We start from the raw sequence: 21,149 nt of genomic DNA, 5'->3' as shown, positions 1-21,149 counted from the left end.
TCACAAGAATATAATATACCTATATTGTATATCTAGAGGACATCTTAGGTAGGTGGGAAGATGGCGTGCATAGGCAAGCATGTGTGCACCTCTCAAGCACCACCATATATAGATGGTAAAACGGAGGAGCTCTATAGAAGAGGCCTTTACATCTTGAAGGGGTGAAAGGCCGAGGAAGCTCAATGACACAAGATCTTTGGGAGGGACCTATCGTTGACATCAATCATCAGCCGCAATTCAACTTGGTACAATTGGATCTAAATGTGAATCAATCTGATTACTTGTGAATTTGGACAACTTGAAAATTTTGTTTACAAAGAGTTACGAAACAAAAGTTTGGCAAGAATCACAACTTTGATTGCTAGTTACCCACGACAAGAAATTGGTTCGGCTCTTAATATAGCCCTTAGATGCTAAGTCTCAATGTATTGTAGTTTACTCATTGCTCACATTTAGTTTAACTAAGTTAGTTCACTTTTAGCTTTGAGTGGCTATGACTTCTAAGGCTAGTTTTGCACGGGGAGCATTCTACCCCTCCAAGTTTGATGACGAGGAGCGGGGATTCTACCCCCGCCCGTGGGAATCTGCTCCAAATCTCCTAGACCCCTTCTAGAGTTAAGATTGAGTCTAGAGAGGGAATGGTGGTGACTTGAGAGGTGGCAAAGTTGAGAGAGTTGGGGTAGCACAAAGTGGATATGAGATTGGCAAAGTTGGGGTAGCAATGAGCACAAAGTGGACATGGGGCCTCTTTGATAAAGTGACTTCTCAAGAGCGGTTTTTGCATTTTGTATGGGTGTTGTAGGAGAGAGTGGCGTTCAACTTTCAAGTGATCATTTGGCTCCTACTTTATCAGTTTGTCACCTACTATATAACTTTAAATGTCTTGGGGCTGTCTCAAATAGTTCACCTCCATCTTCTCTCTCTCCGAGTCTCCCCGCCGCTTCCGAACAGAATTTCCCCCCTCCTTGTCAAGACTCAGCTGTGTATGTTTTTAGTGGGTGTAGGCTATATTGTGCCGGTGCGTGTTGTTTGAACCTTTGTGTCGCCCCTCTCTCTCTCTCTCTCTCTCTCTCTCTCTCTGCGCAGCTTGTCGGGTTAGTGGAGCAGCATTTCCCCCCCCCCCCCCCCCCCCCCCCCCCCCCCCTCTCTCTCTCTCTCTCTCTCTCTCTCACACACACACACACACACACACACACACAGAGCTTTCTATGGCGCCTCATCCCGCAAACTACTGGAAGGAAGCTTAATCGGCTGAGCCCCTTTGTATTGCATTTCTGGCGTCCTGGGTCTCGACGAGAGAGCAAGAAAGGGTAGTAAAAGAGACCTTTCGAGCAAAGCGATGGCATGCCTCAAGGTGGGCTTTAAACCTGATGGATTTCAGCGTAAAGGGCAAGAATGGTAAGATCACCTTCCCTTCTCAGCCAAAACTCCAATATTTCACCTTCTGTGGAGAACTCTTTTTAACTGCCTCCTTGCCTCTTAAGGGAATGCAAGGCTATTGATATCGAGTTTTTCACTCGTCGTTCTGCCAGAATTGCCAAATGGTCCAGGTTGCATCTTTATAACACATTCAATCACAACTTCAACAGATACATGAGTGCGTACATGCACACAAAACACACCTTTTATAGGTACTCTCCAGCGATTTTTAGGTGGCGGTTACATAGTTTGGTCAAACATTGTGTGCCTCCCATCCCTCACCGTGTTTCTCATTGATCATCCTCATTGTGCTTCCCGTTGGTCATAGACTCCTCTATCATCACAAATTTGCTCTTTTGTAACTTGCTGTAGAAATGGGCCTTTTATGTCCTGTTTGTGCTCACGCTCATGTGATTTGATCCTTGTTTGAAGATTCTATCCGGCAATTGGTTGGCAAGGTCTTGTAACATGTAAGAGCTTGCACCATTATCAGTGCTTGGAATTTAATTAGTTTTGGGACAGAAGCTCTCATGGCATTCAAATTTCTCTGGAAATGGCTGCTGATTGGGTTGGGAGGTAGGAAAAGCTGGAAGAGAACCATTAAAGGCTATGTTTCCACTTTATTTTCTGGATGCAATTCAAACGACCAGAACCTATCGAGTGTTAATTCTAGTTTTTCTTAACAAAAAATAAAACAAAAAGCATATTTGTAGTAATTGAAAGGGAGCTACTTAAAGGAAACACATGAGTTTACAGTTGCAAGTTGGATTATTTTGAGGGCCACAGGTTGCAGTTGTTGTAGGTGCACTCAACACATGTTATGGATATTTGTAATGCGATAGTGTTTGGCATATTAAGCATAGCAACTCCTAGTTTATGTTGGCACACATATTGTAGAGAACAAGGCTAGGTTGGATGGTAGCGAGGTGTAGCCATGGCGGCTTGGGGAGTGCATGTACAGATAATGTGGTGCTGCTGTTAAGCTACCGACAAATGGAGTTCTTGGTTCACTGCCAAACCTTAGGTTTAGGGTGTACCCAATAACCTCACGAGAAGTGGGACAAAAATAGGACTTGAGCAAAAAGTGGTATTATTTTGGGAGGTCTTACCACTTTGTATGTGTGGCAGTGTCTAACCTGTACATGTTCATTTGGCATGACAAGGCTTTTGACATTGATGTTAACAACATATCAAATTAAAAATAAACCTATGACACTTAACAAGGAAAAATAATTTTGTATGCTGTGTCGTTGGTGTACTGAGTGCTTGAAGCAAAACAGTTGAAAGAATCACTATTTCTAGCTTTCTTTTCAGTTTAGTGTGTAGCATTTGATCAATCTCCATCGAGCTATTCTTTGTCCTATCTAGTTCTCTAGTACTAGATAGCTGTTTATTTGCTATGTTCGTCCATATATTCAGAGGAACCTTTATTATCATGTTATGCTTGTCAAGATCCTTGAAGTATATAACCACCGTTGTTGACAAGGCCGTTATGAAAAGTATCCTAGGTGGCTCACTGATTTGCAGCTAAGGCGAGAGTGTTTTGAAATGCTTGTCGTTTAGCCTTGGCTTGCTTACACTATACTTGCTGTCGGCTGCAATTGCTACGGACTTCAAATTTGTCGAGTTTTCAACACTTTATAGCGTTTGCCACTGTGTCTTAATACAGTGTTTTGAAATGCAATTGATGATGGAGATCTCGCTCGAGATTGCAGCCTTTATAGGTGTGAAGGCCCTCTTGATTGAAGGAAAAAGACCAAAGACCTAAAACGATTAATTGAGTGTGAAAGGATGAAAAGGAAGAAGAAGAATGAATGAACGATGTCGAATTTTGTATCTGCAGACAGCGTTGCTGTCGACCTGCTTCAGCGTAGCTAGTAGAGGCCGCACTGGAAGGTCGTCCAGTGTCGAAAGTTGTGCTTCAGACCATGGCGAACCTGCTGATGGTAGTTAACACCAAATTCATGCAGGTCCATGACCTTCTTTTCCCCTTTGCAGGCAGCGGTCCCCGCGAAGCTCTTCGAGCACAGGCCCTCGAGGAGGCTCTGAAACCAAATGTAGAAGAAGAAGAAGAGAATTTTAACGTTGTAGGAAACTATTCCAAGAGACCTCAAAGATCTATTTGACGAGAGAACGAGGCTAGGGTGGATGGTAGCGAGGTGTAGCCATGGCGGCTTGGGAGTGCAGGTACAAATAACGAGAGAGAGAGAGAGAGAGAGAGAGAGAGAGAGAGAGAGAGAGAGAGAGAGAGAGAGAGAGAGAGAGAGAGATGAAATGTTATATTAACGTATTCAAAAGGCCAAAATGACCTATGAGACCAAAAAGTTACAATTGGTGAATCTGATATCATGTCTGAGTACGGAAATTACAAAGTTATAGAGAACTAACACTAAAACTAAAACACTAACGAGGAAGGAAATAAATCTGAAGTTGATTCGGGATTGAGACGAGATACGGGGGGGGGGGGGGGGGTTCAGATAAAATCTCTCATCGATCGCTGTCGGATCTCATCAACAACCTCCTCTATGGTCAGTACTCTGGTTGGGCGTCTTGCATGTCGAGCTAGAGTAATCTGTATCTTCTGTTGCAGCCTTCGTCGGTGGTGGGAGACCCCCCGAGGTCGTGGGCGTCTTGATCTGCCTAGCTCAGTGGCTTGGTCAAGCAGTGTACCTCTAGTATGAGTGGGCTGTGAGATCTGTTGTAATGATTGCTCCTCTGGCTCTCCCCTGGCTGGTGTAAAGAAATCTGTGATTGTCTTTGAGACTGTCTTTCCCCTGATGTCCTCAGCAAGCTCCCCCTAAGTTTGCGCAGCTCTAGCAGGAACAATCCGAGACATCTCTGATCCTTGTATCTCATGACTCTAGAAAAAGGTCCGAAACCTTCTTTGCACAGGCAGTGGCAGCGGCCGCGTATCTCAGAGTACGCGGGCAATGACATATATAGTGCAACCTTGTCTTTGGCTCTAAGTTACATACGTGACATATCCTAGCCTTTGTTGGCACCCCTCGAAAACGGCTAGTCTCGATCTGGAGCTGATGTGAGGATGTGCGTATCTGCCCAATAGCGCATCTTATCCCATGAGATAAGCGCGTATCCATGTATGCAGGCCTAGTCACAAAACCGTCCTTCGTGAGTTGGAGAAGATGCTCTCTATAGAAGGCCATCTTCGTGCCCAACTCCTGTGTCGGCTGTATCCATGTGCTCCTGGTATCTAGCTGAATCTGATTCTGACGTATGAGTCTGGTGATCTCTGTCCTGTGAGAGACAGGGAGGGTGCATCCACAGGGAGTATTGAAATGGAGGCAATCTATCCATGGTGAAACCATGTGACTGAAACCATGTTGTCATCTGTCCATACCAACATGCTTTATCGCCTTGTAGAGCTAATTGTCGAGATGACTCCGGGGTAAGCCGAGTGTATTTGAGATCCCATAGACCGTGCATAAAGGATACTGATCTAGTCAATGCCTCCACCACAAGGGGGGGGGGGGCGGCTAGCTCGGCTCGGATAATCTCATGCGGCACTGAGGCCTTAGCTCGGATCATCCGAGCGATCATAGAGACCAGAGGCCTCTCCATACATCTCCATCTATCTGTGTTGCCAGATCTCCATGGTGGTCTACTGAGGGTCCCCATACATGAACTCCATAAAGCATAGCTGGAGTCACCAGAGTGTGAAAAAGCGAGAGCTTTGTTTGTGGTTCCTGAAACTGAACCTGCAAACACATCCTCTCCAGTCCTCGCAAAGCTGCATATGCTTTCGTCAGTCTAGTCTCTGATGCTCTCCTTAGTGAAAACACCGGTCCACCGAAGACTACCCCTAGATAAGTATATGCATCTGTGTTACTCCACAGTCTCCTGGCCATACGTAAATGTGGGTGTTGACCTCCTGACCCACTGTGGTGTGGTGTTGAACACCATAACCTTGGTTTTCCCGAGGTTGACAGACAATCCACTGTCACGAGCAAATGTATGCAGAGCATCCAAATGACGTTGCATCCCCTTTGGAGAGTCAGAAATCAGCACAATATCATCAACATATAGTAACAATGGAATCCATTTCCCTGCTAGCTGAGCCCCCCTGTCTCCCTGGCGCTCTACATAGTCCGAAAACTCATCCACATACATCCCAAAAAGAGTCGGGGATAGGGGGCATCCGTGCTTTACTCCAATAGTGGAGTGGACCATGTCAGACATTCCTTCAGTGGTGTGTACCCGCCCCATCACTGTCCTATATAGAAGCCACAATACCCCATATCAGCTCAGTAGGCACACCCATGTCCTGTAATCTGCGTATAAGTGTGGCTCTCGGCACTGTGTCAAAAGCTTTGTGGAAATCCACAAAGCTACAATAGATCCTCTTGTCATGGTGTCTACTCTCCTCAGTGTTAGGATCTGGTCAAGAGTGGAGAAACAAACCTCTCTTGAAACCTGCTTGCCCTAGTGCTCTTATGCCCTCTTGCTCTGCCCATCTGCTCAGCTCCTGCTCAAGAACGGATGCATACAGCCTAGCTAATGTGTGACCAACCATGATTGTCACGTGCGCACTTCACTTGCGCCACGTGGACACGCTTCTACCATAACCTAGAAAGAGTCTTAGCTTAGGACTGAGCCTGGCACCTTTGTAAGCCTCTAGCAGGACGTGCATGTCCAGGCCAGTCACACTTGTGTACCCTCTCTTGCACAAGAACAATCATTTCATCATGCAGGCATTTTACCGTGTGAACCACCTATTATAAGTCATTTTATTAAAAGTGACTTTTGGAATTCTTTTTGTAAGTTTGTTGGAAAAGTAGGTAGGGCAAATTGCTAAAGATCTATAAAAGAAACCCATTGGGCACTCAATAGAAGCAAAAGAAGCAGGGACACAAGGAGGCAGACACCCAGCAGGAGCCAACACCTCAGCAGGAGCCCTAGCGTTTTCTCAAGAAGAAGAAGACCCTGATCAGCTTGGCGTTTTCAGATTTCAGTAGATAGCCCAACGTTTTCAGTTTTCAGCCTTGATGCCGTCGTCGTCCGACACCATCGTCGTCGCCACCATCGTCATCGTCGTCGAAGTCCCTATCTTGACGACGACACCATCGCCATCGTCATCGCAGATCCCTATCTTGACGACGACACCTTCGTCATCATCATCGTCATCGCAGTCCCGGACTTGACGACGACACCATGGTCGTCATTGTCACAGTCACCATCGTCGTCGTCGTCGACATCATCCTCGACGACATAAACCAACAGTACTCGTCGTCGACATCACCGTCTTCGACATAGACCCCGTCGTCGACATCACCGTCTTCGACACAGAACCGTTGTCAACTTCACCGTCATCGACACAGAACCGTTGTCGACTTCACCGTCTTCGACACAGTACCGTCGTCGACTTCATCGTCGTCGACAAAGACCCTTAGTACCTCGTCGTCGACTTCTTGTCTTCGACATAGACCTCGTCGTCGACCTTCTCGTCTTCGACATAAAACCTCAATACCTTAGTACCCCTTCAGTACCTCAGTACCCAGTACCCATCATCAGTAGCATCAGTACCCATTAGCATCAACATCTCAGCATTTAGTCATTGTATCAACATTGTGTAAGAATAAAGAAAGTACTTGCTTTGGCAACAGAGCAAGGGGGCCCTTAAGGGTTCGGACCCGACATCCCTGTGTCGTCTCTTTTCTCTCTCTTGTCGTCTCTCTTTCTTTCAGTTCAGTTCAGTTCTTTCAAGTGAAGTAAATTGTCCCTTGTGTTTGTGTGCGGAGTACTAGATACGAGCAAAGTCCTTATTCTCTTCCGCTGCACCTGACAATGATGGTGCGATAATTCCCGGGAATCATGGGATCTCCTGACTTGAAAATAGGCACAATCGTAGAGTCTAGACATACTCCAAGTCTCAGGGAAGCCTTCATACACTAATATACCTCTGGTATAAGTGGGCTCTGAAGTTTACTGTGAAGCATGCCCATTCGTTGACATAGAATCCATTAGTACCTCACCATCGTTGTCATTGTCATCGTCCTCGACACAAAACCCATCAATACTTGCAGTACCCGCAATACCCCTTAATACCCATCAATACCTTCAATACCCGCAGTACCCCAGTACTCACAGTACCCTTCAATATCTCAATAGTACCCAACATCAGTAGCATCAGTACCCATTGGCATCAACATCTCAACATTTAGTCATTGTATCAACATTGTGCAAGAATAAAGAAAGTACTTGCTGTGGCAACAGAGCAAGGGGGTCCTTGAGGGTTTGGGACCCGACATATCGTGTCCTCTCTCTCTCTCTCTCTCTCTCTCTCTCTCTCTCTCTCTCTCTCTCGTGTCTCTCTTTCATTCAGTCCAGTTCAGTTCTTTCAAGTGAAGTAAAGTGTCCCTTGTGTTTGTGCGGAGTACTAGATCCGAGCTAATTCCTTAACACTTCCGCTGCACTTGACAAGGCCTTAGCCCGAATCAGCCGAGAGATTCTAGAGACTAGAGGCCTCTCCATACATCTCCATCCATCGGTGCTACTAGATCTGCCATGGTGGTCCACTGAGGGTCCCCAAATCTGAACCCCATAAGGCATAGCTGAAGCCACTAGAGTGTCAAAAAGCCACATCTTTGTTGGAGGTTACTGAAACTGAACCTGCGAACACATCTTCTCCAATCCTCCCAAGGCTGCATAAGCTCTTGTCAATCTAGTTTCTGCTGCTCTCCTCAATGAAAATACCGGTCCATTGAAGACTACCCCAAGATAGGTGTATGCATGTGTATACTCGACCGTCCCTTGGCCACATGTAAAAGTGGGTGCTGACCTCTGACCCATTGTGGTGTGGTGTTAAACACCATAACCTTGGTTTTCCCCTGGTTAACATACAATCCACTATTGTGGGCAAATGTGTACAAAGCATCTAAATGACGTTGCATCCCCTCGGGGGAGTCAAAAATCAACACAATATCATCAACATATAACAATTGTGTGATCCATGCCAATTGTGCTCCTCTATCACCACCCCTCTCAATGTAGTCGGTAACCTCATCCACATACAAATAGTGTAGGAGATAGCGGGCAGCCATGTTTCACCCCAATTGTGGAGTGAACCAAGTCCGAAATCCTCTCTGGAGTGCGTACATGCCCCACTACTGACTTGTATAGAGTCATGATCCCCCAAATCAACTCTTTGGGTACCCCCATCTCCTGCAGTCTGCGCATTAATCTAGCTCTAGGCAGTGTATCGAAGGCTTTGCGGAAATCCACAAAGCAACAATAGAGCCATCTCCTATGTGATCTCCCCTTATCAATAATGGCTTTGAGTGTCAGATTATGGTGGTCAAGAGTAGAGAAACCTCTCCTAAAATTCGCATGTCCTGCTGCCCGTACATCCTCTCTCTCTACCCATCTACTCAACTGCTGCTCAAAGATGGATGCGTACAAGCGTGCCAATGTGTCACAAGCTGGTGACTTGGCTGGCCCTACAGTGGGGCAGTAGAGTTTACACCCCCCCCCTCCCGGGCTGGCAGCAGACCCATCGGTAGTGCCACGTGGCAGCAGTATGGCCTTCCAGAATTTGCGGCGCATTTTCCACTGACAGGCTGACGTGGCAGAGCGTACGGAATCCCGTGATTTGCGGGCAGGTTTTACGGAAGCTGCTTTTGCGCAAGAGAATTCTACGCAAGCAATTTTGAGAAGCTTTTTGTCCAATTGCTTTATTTTAAGATGATTTTAAAAGTGGCAGCTTTTGGGGCTCTGGTTTTGGGCATCCCTTGTAACCTTTAAATTGGTGGGCAGGGTCTCACAACTCAGAGTATCTAGACGTAGAGTCTGAGAGTGAGAACCCTCCCCCTCCCTTGTACTTTGAACACACATTAATACAAAAAGAAATACCGAAAGGGGCGCCAGTCTTTGGGGCCAATATCTCTAGGCATGGAACTGCGCCGGGCCGTGTCGAATCAATTGTGAATTGTTTTGAAGTGAATCTCTGCTGTGTCGCGGTAGAATCTTGACTTGGAGTGTCCAAGTTTGTTACAGTGGTATTAGAGCGCGGCCGATTTCTCTTCTACTGGGAAATCAGATCCTTTTCTCGTGGCACTTATGGATTCCAACAATGAACAGTCGACTTCCTCTGCATCTGGGGATGCGGGAAGAGATCAAGAAGAAGATTCTCACGAAGAGTACGGCCCACCTCGGCCTACTCAGGCGAAGATTGAAGAGATGGAACGTCGACAATTGGTTGACGATGCGACAAAGATGATGATCGATCTTGCAAAGGATTTGAAATTTGCAAATTTTTTGACTCAGACATCCTTTGAGGAAGTGCACTCCCGATGGTGGAAGGCCACAAAACCACCCCTCAAACCGGCACTCAAGAAACCTTCTACTCCGAGGATGTTTACAAAGCAAGAATTGGAAGAGGTGGTTGATACACGGATTACCCAGCTTTTTGACGCGAACAACAAAGCCAAAAAGCTCGACAAAAAGCAGAAGAAAGGAACTGACTTCCCGGGTTATTTGGGTCATCAATCTTCTTTTGCCTCGGCAAGAAAGCAGAAGAAGCATGTGCGATTTGAAGGAGTATCCAATTCTTCTTCTTCTCCTTCTTCTTCTGACAGTTCTTCTAGCTCTTCTGACTTGAGCAAAGAAGACAGGAAAGGGAAAAAGCGAAGCAAAAAGCAAAACTTCGGGAAGGGCAAGAAAAAGGCAAAGAAGCCTAAGTTTCGCCTAGTTTCTGACAGTTCTACAGAGGACTCGTCTTCGGATATTTTCGACCCCGACGATCACAGATTTTATGCAAAGAAGAATTTCTATAAAGCCAACCGGTATGACTTTCTGGAGGATAAAAGCAAGAAAGTTCGAGAATTTAAAGAAGGTGGACAGGCAATTAAATTTGACACTTTTTCTGAATTCCGAGATGGTTCGAGGGCTTTGGCCTTTATACAATAGTTTGATATAGCTTTCTTTGGAGGGCATTACTCAGAGCACTCCAAGATTCGTAGGGCTACCTCTTACTTCAAGGGAAATGCTCGAACATTGTGGTCCACTCTTCTATTGAACAAGAAAGCGCCAATTAAATGGCTGAAATTTAAGTCTTTTTATTTCTTCTTGGTTGACTCGGGAGTATGAACACGACATACGAATTGCTTGGAATCATCTCCGGATGATCAAGAAAGATACTTTGGACGCATATTGCGAGAGATTTTTGAGCTCTTTTCTACCCGCTTCTTCATTCAAGAAGATCTCGTTTAAAGAACAGATTGAGCGGTTTAGCTGCGGACTTCCTACAGAGATCTGAGATCATTGCTTAGAACAAAAGTCAGATTCTATTCAAGAACTGATGAGTCATACGAAACGGGGTTTTGCCATACATTCAGGTAGTCTGACTTACCCCACAGATGAGATCATGACGCAGAGAACCGAACAGACTTCTAAAAATGAAAGTAGAAAGAAGAAGAGCCCCCAAGAACAGAAAGATAAGGATGCACGACCCGGCTCACTCTTCGGGAGAGAGCCAACTACATCAAAGAGGGAAGTGTTTTGGATGCGGGGAACCTTGGCACATCTCCGCGAAGTGCCCTAAAAAGGCACAGAAAGAACAAGATGAAGAAAGGCTAGAGAGTTCGAAAGCAGCTGAGGAACGTGGACGAAAAAGCAAGATGAAGGCAAGACGGGTTCCAGATTGCATGGGTACTGACCCAAGCATGATTGATGAGAGTACAGAACTTTCCCGAGCTTGGGGCAAAGTGAAAGATCAAGAAAATTTGTTTTTCTTTGATGGAGGACCCAAGGCCAACTTCATTTCACCTGAATTGGTGGCACGGCTCGAGATTACACCCGATTGGATGGGACCACAACCAGAGGTAGTTCTAGCGGCACCCGACAGGGACGTGGCCATTACACCTGTCATTGGCAAACTTCGGTTGCATTGTCAGGGTTGTTTGGGGCACGAGGACCTACATAATGCTCTTAGAAGGTTGTGATGTTCTCCTGGGAGTCCCTTGGTACCATAAGAACAACGCCGTGGTCGATTATCGAGCGAAGAAAGCGACATTGACTACTGAAACGGGCCGAATCATTGTACTTGATGTGAAACGTAAGGGCGAGTCTGTCCCTATTGTATCATCTTTGGCTGTTTCGAAATTAATGAAATCCAGTCTGTTTAATTACTCGATCTTTTTGAAAGAGTTTAATGATCATCATAGGACAAATATGTCTGATCTAGAAAAAGAACGCCAAGATTTTCTCCAGACTCATGCCGATTGCTTTTCTGAGGGCCTGCCAGGCGAGGTGCCACCAGCTTGTCCTGAGGATCATACCATTGATCCGATATTTGAAGCACACCACCGAACCGGCCACCTTACCGTGTGAGCCGAGCCCAGAATGAAGAGATTATGAACCAAGTGAAAGACCTCTTGGAAAAGGGTCTTATCCAGCCGAGTACTTCAACTTACTGCTCTTCGGTGTTGTTGGTGTTGAAGAAAGATGAATCTTGGAGAATGTGCATTGACTATAGAGCTCTCAACAAAATCACCATCAAGAACAGATTTTCGATTCCTAGGATCGATGATATTCTAGACCAACTACAGGGATCCTCTTGTTTCAGCAGGATCTATTTGAAGAGCGGATATCATTAGATCCGAATCGCGTCACCAGTGCTCCAACGACCTTTAACTGAATGATGGACATGATTTTTAGAGAGTACAGATCTTCTGTGGGCACTTTCTTTGATGACATTATTGTCTTCTCCAAGGATGAGGCAGAACATAGAGAACATCTGCTCTACAGGTCTTTCAGGCATTGCGGGATCACAAGTTGGTGATCAATGCAAAGAAGAGTGAATTTTTCCTACCAGAGATACACTTCTTGGGACACATCATCTCAGCAGCAGGAGTGCAGATGGTGTAACCGGCCTGTTCAATCTAAAAAGGGCGGTAGACTTTACTTCAAACCTTGATTTAGCTTTCACCCATTATTAGTCGTCTATTTTACCTGCACTTTCAAGACACAACACGGGGGAAAGGGATACAGGCTGCTAGATTGCACCTGTATGAGTAGACCGACACCAGATTGGCCCCTAACTTATGCGCCCCTTTTGGTATTTCTTTATTCTTCAAAAGAGGGAATAAACGTTGTGAATCCCTACAAGCTGCCCCGCACAAACTCGGCTGAATTTCCATTGTTCCAGCCCGATTTCGGCAGCATAACTGTACTAGGACGCTTCACAGTCAGTATTCCCACGCATTGACTGACTTTCCCGACGCATACGGGCACTTTGCAAAACTTGGCGAGAATCTGCAGCATGCTGAATTCTCTGTTTTCAGCCCTGAAAATGCGCCAGATCACCTGTACAGCGGTCCCCTTGCGTCCCCGAACCTCCTGGGGGTATTAGGGTCCGATTAGGGCCAAAACCCTAAACCTGCAAAAATACACAGCAGGCTGTAATTTACTGTTTCAGGCTCCGTTTCGCGTGCCGGTCGCATCCGTAGCAAGTCCTCGAGCTCCCGCACCTGTAGGGCTACTTGCCCTTTGAATCGGACGAGATTTCTGGCATGAAACCTCTCCGAATTCACCTGTACCTGCGGGGGGATTAGCCGCTAGCTAATCCAGTACCTGTGCAAGAGGCTCTTGCCTCGGCAATCGCGCATGAACCCACACAACTGTACATTGGTCAAATGAAGAGCCCACTAGTGGGGCATAACATACTGCCAAAGGGGAGAGAGAGGGCAGTGCGTAGCGTGCAGGGCATCACTCCTGGCACCGCACTGTACATAGGAGGGAAAGCAAGCACTCCATAGCTCTTAACCTGTGACAAAAACTGAAAATGAGCCTCTCCCAGCTTAAAAATCAGCGCCCAATTTTCTGCATGAGGAAAGTGCACAGAATTGTGCCACTTGGCACATTTATAAGCATTTTCCCGTTTCGGGGTTGCCGCCTAAAAATCTCCCAACCGGCTGCCCAGTTGACTTCACGGCAGAGTAAGAAAATGTTCCCTTTGTCATTCCGGAGGTAATGACGTCAACACATTTTCAGGTCCCAAAATAGCAGTTCCCTAAATTTTAGGAGATGCTGCCATCGTATCTTTCTAGGTCATCCGACCCTCTTTGTACACTGCGGCCACATCCATAACTGAAATGTAGCCTCTGTAGCAAAGGATTCCACTTTGGCTAGTCAATGACTCCACTTTGCTAACCATAGTCCTTGTCCAACCTTAGTGCTCTCTTGCCCTCAGGCCTGGACTCCCTATGGACAGTTCCACACTAGCTATGCAATGCAGGGCAGTTAGATTTCCCGAGGGGTGTTTCCAAAAAGTGAAAGTAAATAGATAATAAGAAAGAAATCAACAAAAAGGATAGATAGTAGTCACACGTTGGTGACATACCCCCCTCTTGAAATCTCAAACGTCCTCGTTTGCATCTATGTCGTACATGCTTACTGTCAACACCTGTCGACACATATACGACACATACATGCTCATTGTCAACCCTGGTGTATTCAACACCTCGTCGACTCATGTATTGCCTGTGTGTGAACCCTGTCCCAATGACATAGTGGTAGCTTCGCACTCTGCCATTGCTTTGAGTCACTAACTTTCCAATGACAAAATGGTAGCTGCACATTTTGCCACTGTCTTATAGTACACGTTGGATCCCGTAACACTTTCAAGCATACCCAAACCGACAGTTTAAGAATGCAGTTACACATGTACTCTTTAATAGAAGCAATTACTGTATCCTTGACAAACTGACAAGAAATACTCACTTCTATAGCACTAACCAAACTTTTGGACATTCCATAAGAGCAATTGCCAAACTGACAATCTGTACAGCTCTAACATTCATGTAACAGGTATTTCATTTGAGCTCACTTTAAATACCATGTACATCATTTGTTTCAGAAGCCATTGTCACACTGACAATCCATGTAGCTCTGAAACTCATGGGGTCAAGGTAGGTTGCAAACCGAAGGCTTCAAGGTAAAGTGATAACACAGTTGGTGACTCTGCAAGTTCACCTTCTTCCATCCACTTAGCATCCATTGGTGGATAGTTTCTGAACTTTACCAAGTAACGCCTAGCAACCTTGCCTTTCACTTTCCTTTCTTTGTGTGCCAAAATCTGTTCCGGGACCAAGATCTCGTCAAGTTCCTCGACTTCCGTCTGATCTTCAGCTGGCATATCTTCTGGCACATCACTCACATAGGGTCTGAGAAGACTCACATGAAACGCATTGTGAATCTTCCAATTGTCAGGCAATTTCAGCCTATATGCAACATCACTGATTATGTCGCATACTTGAAAAGGCCCATAGTAACGCATGCTGAGCTTTGGAAACAGTCTTTCCTTGCCCTTCATCTTCTTTAACCTGGCCTTTTCAAAGCGTAAAAGCACCCAATCACCAAGTGAATATACCACTTCACGACGGTGACGATCAGCTACTTTCTTTTGCTTTGCCCGAGTCTTTTCCAAGGCCACTTTGACCTTCTTGTACATTTCATCCATGTCCTGAACATACTTATCTGCTTCAAATATCTTGTCCTTTGTATGCAGTATGGGAGGAACTTTCTTGCCACCTTCAACTATCTCAAAGGGTGCCTTGCCAGTTGATGAATGCACTGTATTATTGTATGCATACTCCACCAATGGCAAATACTGCTCCCACTTTCCTTTATGCTCTGACACATAGCACTTCAGCAGATCTAGGACAGTAGAATTTGCCTCTTCTGACTGCCCATCTGTTTGAGGATGAAATGACGAAGAGAATTTGAGCGTGGTGCCCATATTCTCAAACAAGCCTCTCCAGAACAAACTTGTCATGCGTGGATCACGGTCGCTAACAATCGACTGTGGCATGCCATGATACTTGAAAATATTGCTCATAAACAAGCGTGCCATCTGATCTGGCTTTATCTTCTTTCTGACAGGAATAAAATGAGCCTGTTTGCTGAATCTGCAAATAATGGTCCAAATACCATTGTTTCCTGTCTGCGTTCTCGGAAGATCAAAGATAAAATCCATAGCAATACTTTCCCATGGTTTATCTGGAATAGGTAGTGGTTGCAATAACCCTGGTGCCTTTTGCCTGTCAAACTTGACCTTTTGGCATATTAGGCATTCGCGCACAAAGGCATCCACATCTCTTCTCAATTTAGGCCAGTAGAAGAATGTCTCAACCGCTTTAACTGTAGCATCGATACCACGATGCCCTGCATACGGTGGGACATGACTCTCTTGCATCACTTTGCGTCACAATGGCTTTGTGACACACAATCTGCCATGCATCATCATGAACCCATCTTTGAGAAGATAGTGTTCATGACGTTGTCCATCCATTAGCTGCTCGAAGACCCTTGCAAAATCTTCATCATTTGCATACTGTTCTCTCATATCATCAAGTTCATGATGATAAGGAATTGACACAGCTGAAATTTGTGGCTTCCTTGACAAGGCATCAGCCACAACGTTCTTCTTGCCTTCCACATGCACAATCTGAAAATGGAACATTGACAAGATATTTGCCCATCGCATATGCTTCTCAGATAACTTTGTTTGTGTCAAGAAGTACCGCAAGGTCTGATGGTCCGTTTGGACAACGAAATCTGCACCTAGCAGGTAGTGTTTCCAACTTAGGAGTGCATGAATCACAGCCAGTAACTCTTTCTCATAGACCTGCATGGTCATCTCTGGCCCTTGCAAAATTGTGCTCTCATAGGCTACTACCCTGCCATCTTGCATTAGCACTGCACCAATGCTACTACCACAGGCGTCGCACTGGACCACAAATGACTTCCTAAGAGCTGGCAACACAATGACTGGATCTGAAGTCATCTTTTCCTTTAAGAGATTAAAAGCTGAAATCTCTTTTTGTGTCCATCTAAAGGTGACTGCCTTCTTTTGAAGAGCATGTAAAGGTGAAGCAATCTCAGCGAAATTTCGGATAAACCTTCTGTAATAGGAGCATAGTCCCAAGAAGCTTCGGACATCGTGCACCGTCTTCAAATTTGGCCATGACTTGATCGCTTCAACTTTTGCAGGATCCATTCTGACACCATTCTTTGAGACAATGTGTCCCAGAAAGTGAATCTCTTCCAGAAAAAACTCACTTTTCTTTGCATTGATGAGCAACCTATGACTGCGTAGCTCTTCGAACACAATGGCCAAGTGATGCCTATGCTCCTCTTCATTCTTTGAGTAGACTATCATGTCATCAAAGAATGTACCAACAAACTGCTGGTGTGGACGGAAAATTCTGTCCATCATCCTATTGAACGTAGCAGGAGCATTTGTGAGACCAAAGGGCATCACTAAAAATTCGTAAAGGCCAAACGTCGTTCTAAAAGCAGTCTTGTGCACATCCTCTGATCTAATGCGGATCTGATGGTACCCACTCTTTAGATCTATCCTGCTAAACATAGCTGCTCCTTCTAATTTGTCCATAATATCATCAATTCTAGGTATAGGGAACCTATTCTTGATGGTATTCTTGTTCAGTGCATGGTAGTCGATGCACATACGCCATGAGCCATCCTTTTTCTGCACCAACAACACTGGAGAACAGAATGGAGATGAACTGGGCTGAATCAGCCCCTTTTCTAACAACTCCTGTACTTGGCCCATTATCTCTTTCTGCTGAGCCGCACTAACCCTGTACGGAGGCTTATTTGGTGGGCTACTGCCTGGCACTAAATCTATCGCATGGTCCTCGGGTCTCTCTGGCGGTAATTGAGACGGTAATGAATCAGAAAAACAGTCACTATACTGTTGTAAAAACATTGACCTTTCTTTATCTAGCACAGATAAATTTGATTCATCACAATCTGACACTTCACGTGCAAAAACCAAGTACGCAGAAAGATGCTTTTTCATTACAGAAGTAATAGCAGAAGCTGATACAGTGGGAATAGACTCCCCTTTAAGCTTTACATCCAGAATGTGAGTCTTTCCCCTGCTTTGTACAATGATCTTTTTGTTGCAGGCATCCATGATTCCCTGTACACGAAACAACCAAGGAATATCTAGCAACACATCACATCCGTCTAGTGGCATGATGTAAAATTCTTCAGTATCTACATAGGACTGGATATGTAGGCGCAACTTTCCGATGATGGGTGTCGCAGCCTCTGTATGGCCAGGACATGCCAAACCTGCTTCTGCTGTATACCCCATCTCTTCAGTCTGATTCCCAACTTTGAAGCCAATTCTGGGGAAATGAAGTTGGCTTTGGCACCTGGATCAAAGAAGATAAGCACTGTTTGATCCCTGACCTTTCCCCATGCTCTGCAAAGCTCACTTGCATCTGAATTTGGCTTGTCGCCCACCATATCTGGCACTAGACCAGCCATGGGCTTCTTTCCTTTCTTGTCTTCCTTGTCATCAGAATCAGCTGGCCTTTTCTTTGTAGGACAATTGTAAGCAATGTGGCCAGGCTGCTCACAAATAAAGCATTTGTTCTCTGTCCTCAGGACCTTCTTTTGCTCTTCAGACTTGCGAGGAAAACGTCTTTTCCATTTCTTCGCTGGTCCCTTTTCTGATTCAACTGTAGCTTTATCTTTCCCTGCGTTGGCTGACTCCTGAGTCCCTTTAGGAGCCTCATTGGGAACGTGCTTCGTGGCTGAATTTTTCTTGCCTGATCCTGCCTTGACGCCAGTGTTTAATTCACAATCTTCTCCCTTGAGCAAACCATTGCTAGTGTTTGCTACCTTGATGAGTTGCGTCAAAGTAGTGACTTTTGTCTTCGTACAGTACTTTCTCAATCCTTTAGGTAGGCCACAACAATATTTTTCAATCTGTTCTGTCAATGGCACAAACCTATAGGAAGTTACTGGAAGTAGAGCTTTCCAAAACTTCCGATTGTAATCATCCAGATTTCTGCAAGTGGCAGCATTAAGCTGGTGCCATTCTGTCATGACATTTGCTTCAAAGTCATCAGATAACCATGCTGCTGCAAAAATCTGCTTGAAATAAATCCATGTGGACGGAGCTTGCCCTTAAGCAATGAAGTTGTCCACCATTGTCACGCATTCCCTGTCAAGAAAGTGGTTGCCTTGCGGACCTTTGAAGCCTCTGTAAAGTTTCCCCCTGCATAGGCCTTGTCAAACCGCTGGAGGAATGAGAGAGCCTTCCTCCTGTCATCAAACCCTGTAAAGGTCGTGAAAGACACACCTTTGCCACCTTCTTTGTACGGAGTTGGCCTCTCCAGCGGCGTCAAATTGTCATATGGAAGTGACTGAAACATGGGAACACTGTTAGGGTTCATTTGTGTTCCCTGGCCGCAATTAAGTTGACCTGGAAATGCCATATTTGGCTGCTGATTTGTAATTCCAGCCATACCAAAATTTGCCTATGGCATCCCAAATTGGCCCTGAGTGCTCTAAAACCCTGGTAGCATGTCCGTGACACCATACATGGGGTTAGGTATCATTGTTTGAGCACCCCCGAACACTGTTCTTGGCGTGTAAAACTGATTTCCAGGTGCATGACCAGCCATGCTCTGGAATACCGATCCACCTCCAAAATAGCCAGGGTGTACTGAAGGTGGTGGGAAGACTTGTTGCCTACCCTGAAGGTTGCTTCCCTACCCATTAGAACCAGCTATAGGCTACTGAAAGGTGGCGGGCTGAACTGGTACAGCTTGAAAGACTGGCATCTCAGCCACCTGTTCTTGCACCTTAGGCATAGGTTGTGGAGACTGCATGTTCTTCGTCAAGTGTACAGGTGTTTCCATTGACTGTGCGGTATGAATCACCTGTGCTCGAGCCTTAACAGGCTTTTGAATATGATCCAGTGACCCAACTTGCTGAGACAGAACAGGAGGTTGCAGAAAGGCTAAAAACCTCGGGTTCTGCATTACTTGTGTGAACATAGCCACAGCAGTAGCCAACTGGGTCCTGAATATATCGTCATCTGTCTGTGGTGGTCTTGAGGACTCACCCACTTCATGTGTCTGTTGACCCTGTGAAGAGGAAACCTCTTCAGTCACATCATATGGTCTGTTAGCCATAATTGCAATTTCTTGTGTCTGGTCTATGATCCCCTGTGTCTTCAAGCCCAATTTGACCAAGGCTCACTTCTATGGGAAAAAGTGATTTAATCCCGTCGATGGAACCATGTAACCGGCGTGTTCAATCCAAAAAGGGCGGTAGACTTTACTTCAAACCTTGATTTAGCTTTCACCCATTATTAGTCGTCTATTTTACTTGCACTTTCAAGACACAACACGGGGGAAAGGGATACAGGCTGCTAGATTGCACCTGTATGAGTAGACCGACACCGGATTGGCCCCTAACTTAGGCGCCCCTTTCGGTATTTCTTTATTCTTCAAAAGAGGGAATAAACGTTGTGAATCCTTACAAGCTGCCCTGCACAAACTCGGCTGAATTTCCACTGTTCCAGCCCGATTTCGGCAGCATAACTGTACTAGGACACTTCACAGTCAGTATTCCCACGCATTGACTGACTTTCCCGACGCATACGGGCACTTTGCAAAACTTGGCGAGAATCTGCAGCACGCTGAATTCTCTGTTTTCAGCCCTGAAAATGCGCCAAATCACCTGTACAGCGGTCCCCTTGCGTCCCCGAACCTCCTGGGGGTATTAGGGTCCTTTTAGGACCAAAACCCTAAACCTGCAAAAATACACAGCAGGCTGTAATTTACTGTTTCGGGGTCCGTTTTGCGTGCCGGTCACATCCGTAGCAAGTCCTCGAGCTCCCGCACCTGTAGGGCTACTTGCCCTTTGAATTGGACGAGATTTCTGGCGTGAAACCTCTCCGAATTCACCTGTACCTGCGGGGGGATTAGTCGCTAGCTAATCCAGTACCTGTGCAAGAGGCTCTTGCCTCGGCAATCGTGCATGAACCCACACAACTGTACATTGGTCAAATGAAGAGCCCACTAGTCGGGCATAACATACTGCCAAAGGGGAGAGAGAGGGCAGTGCGTAGCGTGCAGGGCATCACTCCTGGCACCGCACTGTACATAGGAGGGAAAGCAAGCACTCCACAGCTCTTAACCTGTGACAAAAACTGAAAATGAGCCTCTCCCAGCTTAAAAATCAGCGCCCAATTTTCTGCATGAGGAAAGTGCACAGAATTGTGCCACTTGGCACATTTATAAGCATTTTCCCGTTTCGGGGTTGCCGCCTAAAAATCTCCCAACCGGCTGCCCAGTTGACTTCACGGCAGAGTAAGAAAATGTTCCCTTTGTCATTCCGGAGGTAATGACGTCAACACATTTTCAGGTCCCAAAATAGCAGTTCCCTAAATTTTAGGAGATGTTGCCATTGTATCTTTCTAGGTCATCCGACCCTCTTTGTACACTGCGGCCACGTCCAGAACTGAAATGTAGCCTCTGTAGCAAAGGATTCCACTTTGGCTAGTCAATGACCCCACTTTGCTAACCATAGTCCTTGTCCAACCTTAGTGCTCTCTTGCCCTCAGGCCTGGACTCCCTCTGGACAGTTCCACACTAGCTATGCAATGCAGGGCAGTTAGATTTCCCGAGGGGTGTTTCCCAAAAGTGAAAGTAAATAGATAATAAGAAAGAAATCAACAAAAATGATAGATAGTAGTCACACGTTGGTGACAGATGGACCCGGCCAAGATTGAGACAATCTGTGATTGGCCCGATTTGAACAATGTCCATGAAGTTAGAAGCTTCTTGGGCTTATGTTGTTACTACCGGTGGTTCATTAGAAAGTTTGCAGAGGTTGCTTCCCCTTTGCATATCTTGACACAAAAAGGAGTCCCTTTCTCGTGGGGA

At 45.7% G+C, this 21,149-nt stretch overlaps 1 protein-coding gene across 1 annotated transcript in view; it reads left to right on the top strand.

Annotated features, from left to right (window-relative positions):
• Nucleotides 1-865: 865 nt before the first annotated feature.
• Nucleotides 866-21,149, top strand: part of LOC147455159 (BTB/POZ domain-containing protein At1g30440-like) — a 39,197-nt gene continuing 18,913 nt past the window's right edge. The window contains exon 1 of the mRNA XM_086513998.1: nucleotides 866-1,398. Within this exon, the coding sequence (XP_086370124.1) occupies nucleotides 1,340-1,398 (59 nt within the window). The 5' untranslated portion in view covers nucleotides 866-1,339. The remainder of the gene's footprint in view (nucleotides 1,399-21,149) is intronic.

Source organism: Adiantum capillus-veneris, chromosome 6 (assembly GCF_014529385.1).
Source record: "Adiantum capillus-veneris isolate H3 chromosome 6, ASM1452938v2, whole genome shotgun sequence".
Lineage (NCBI taxonomy): Eukaryota > Viridiplantae > Streptophyta > Polypodiopsida > Polypodiales > Pteridaceae > Adiantum > Adiantum capillus-veneris.
This window is presented reverse-complemented; position numbering and strand designations above follow the sequence as displayed.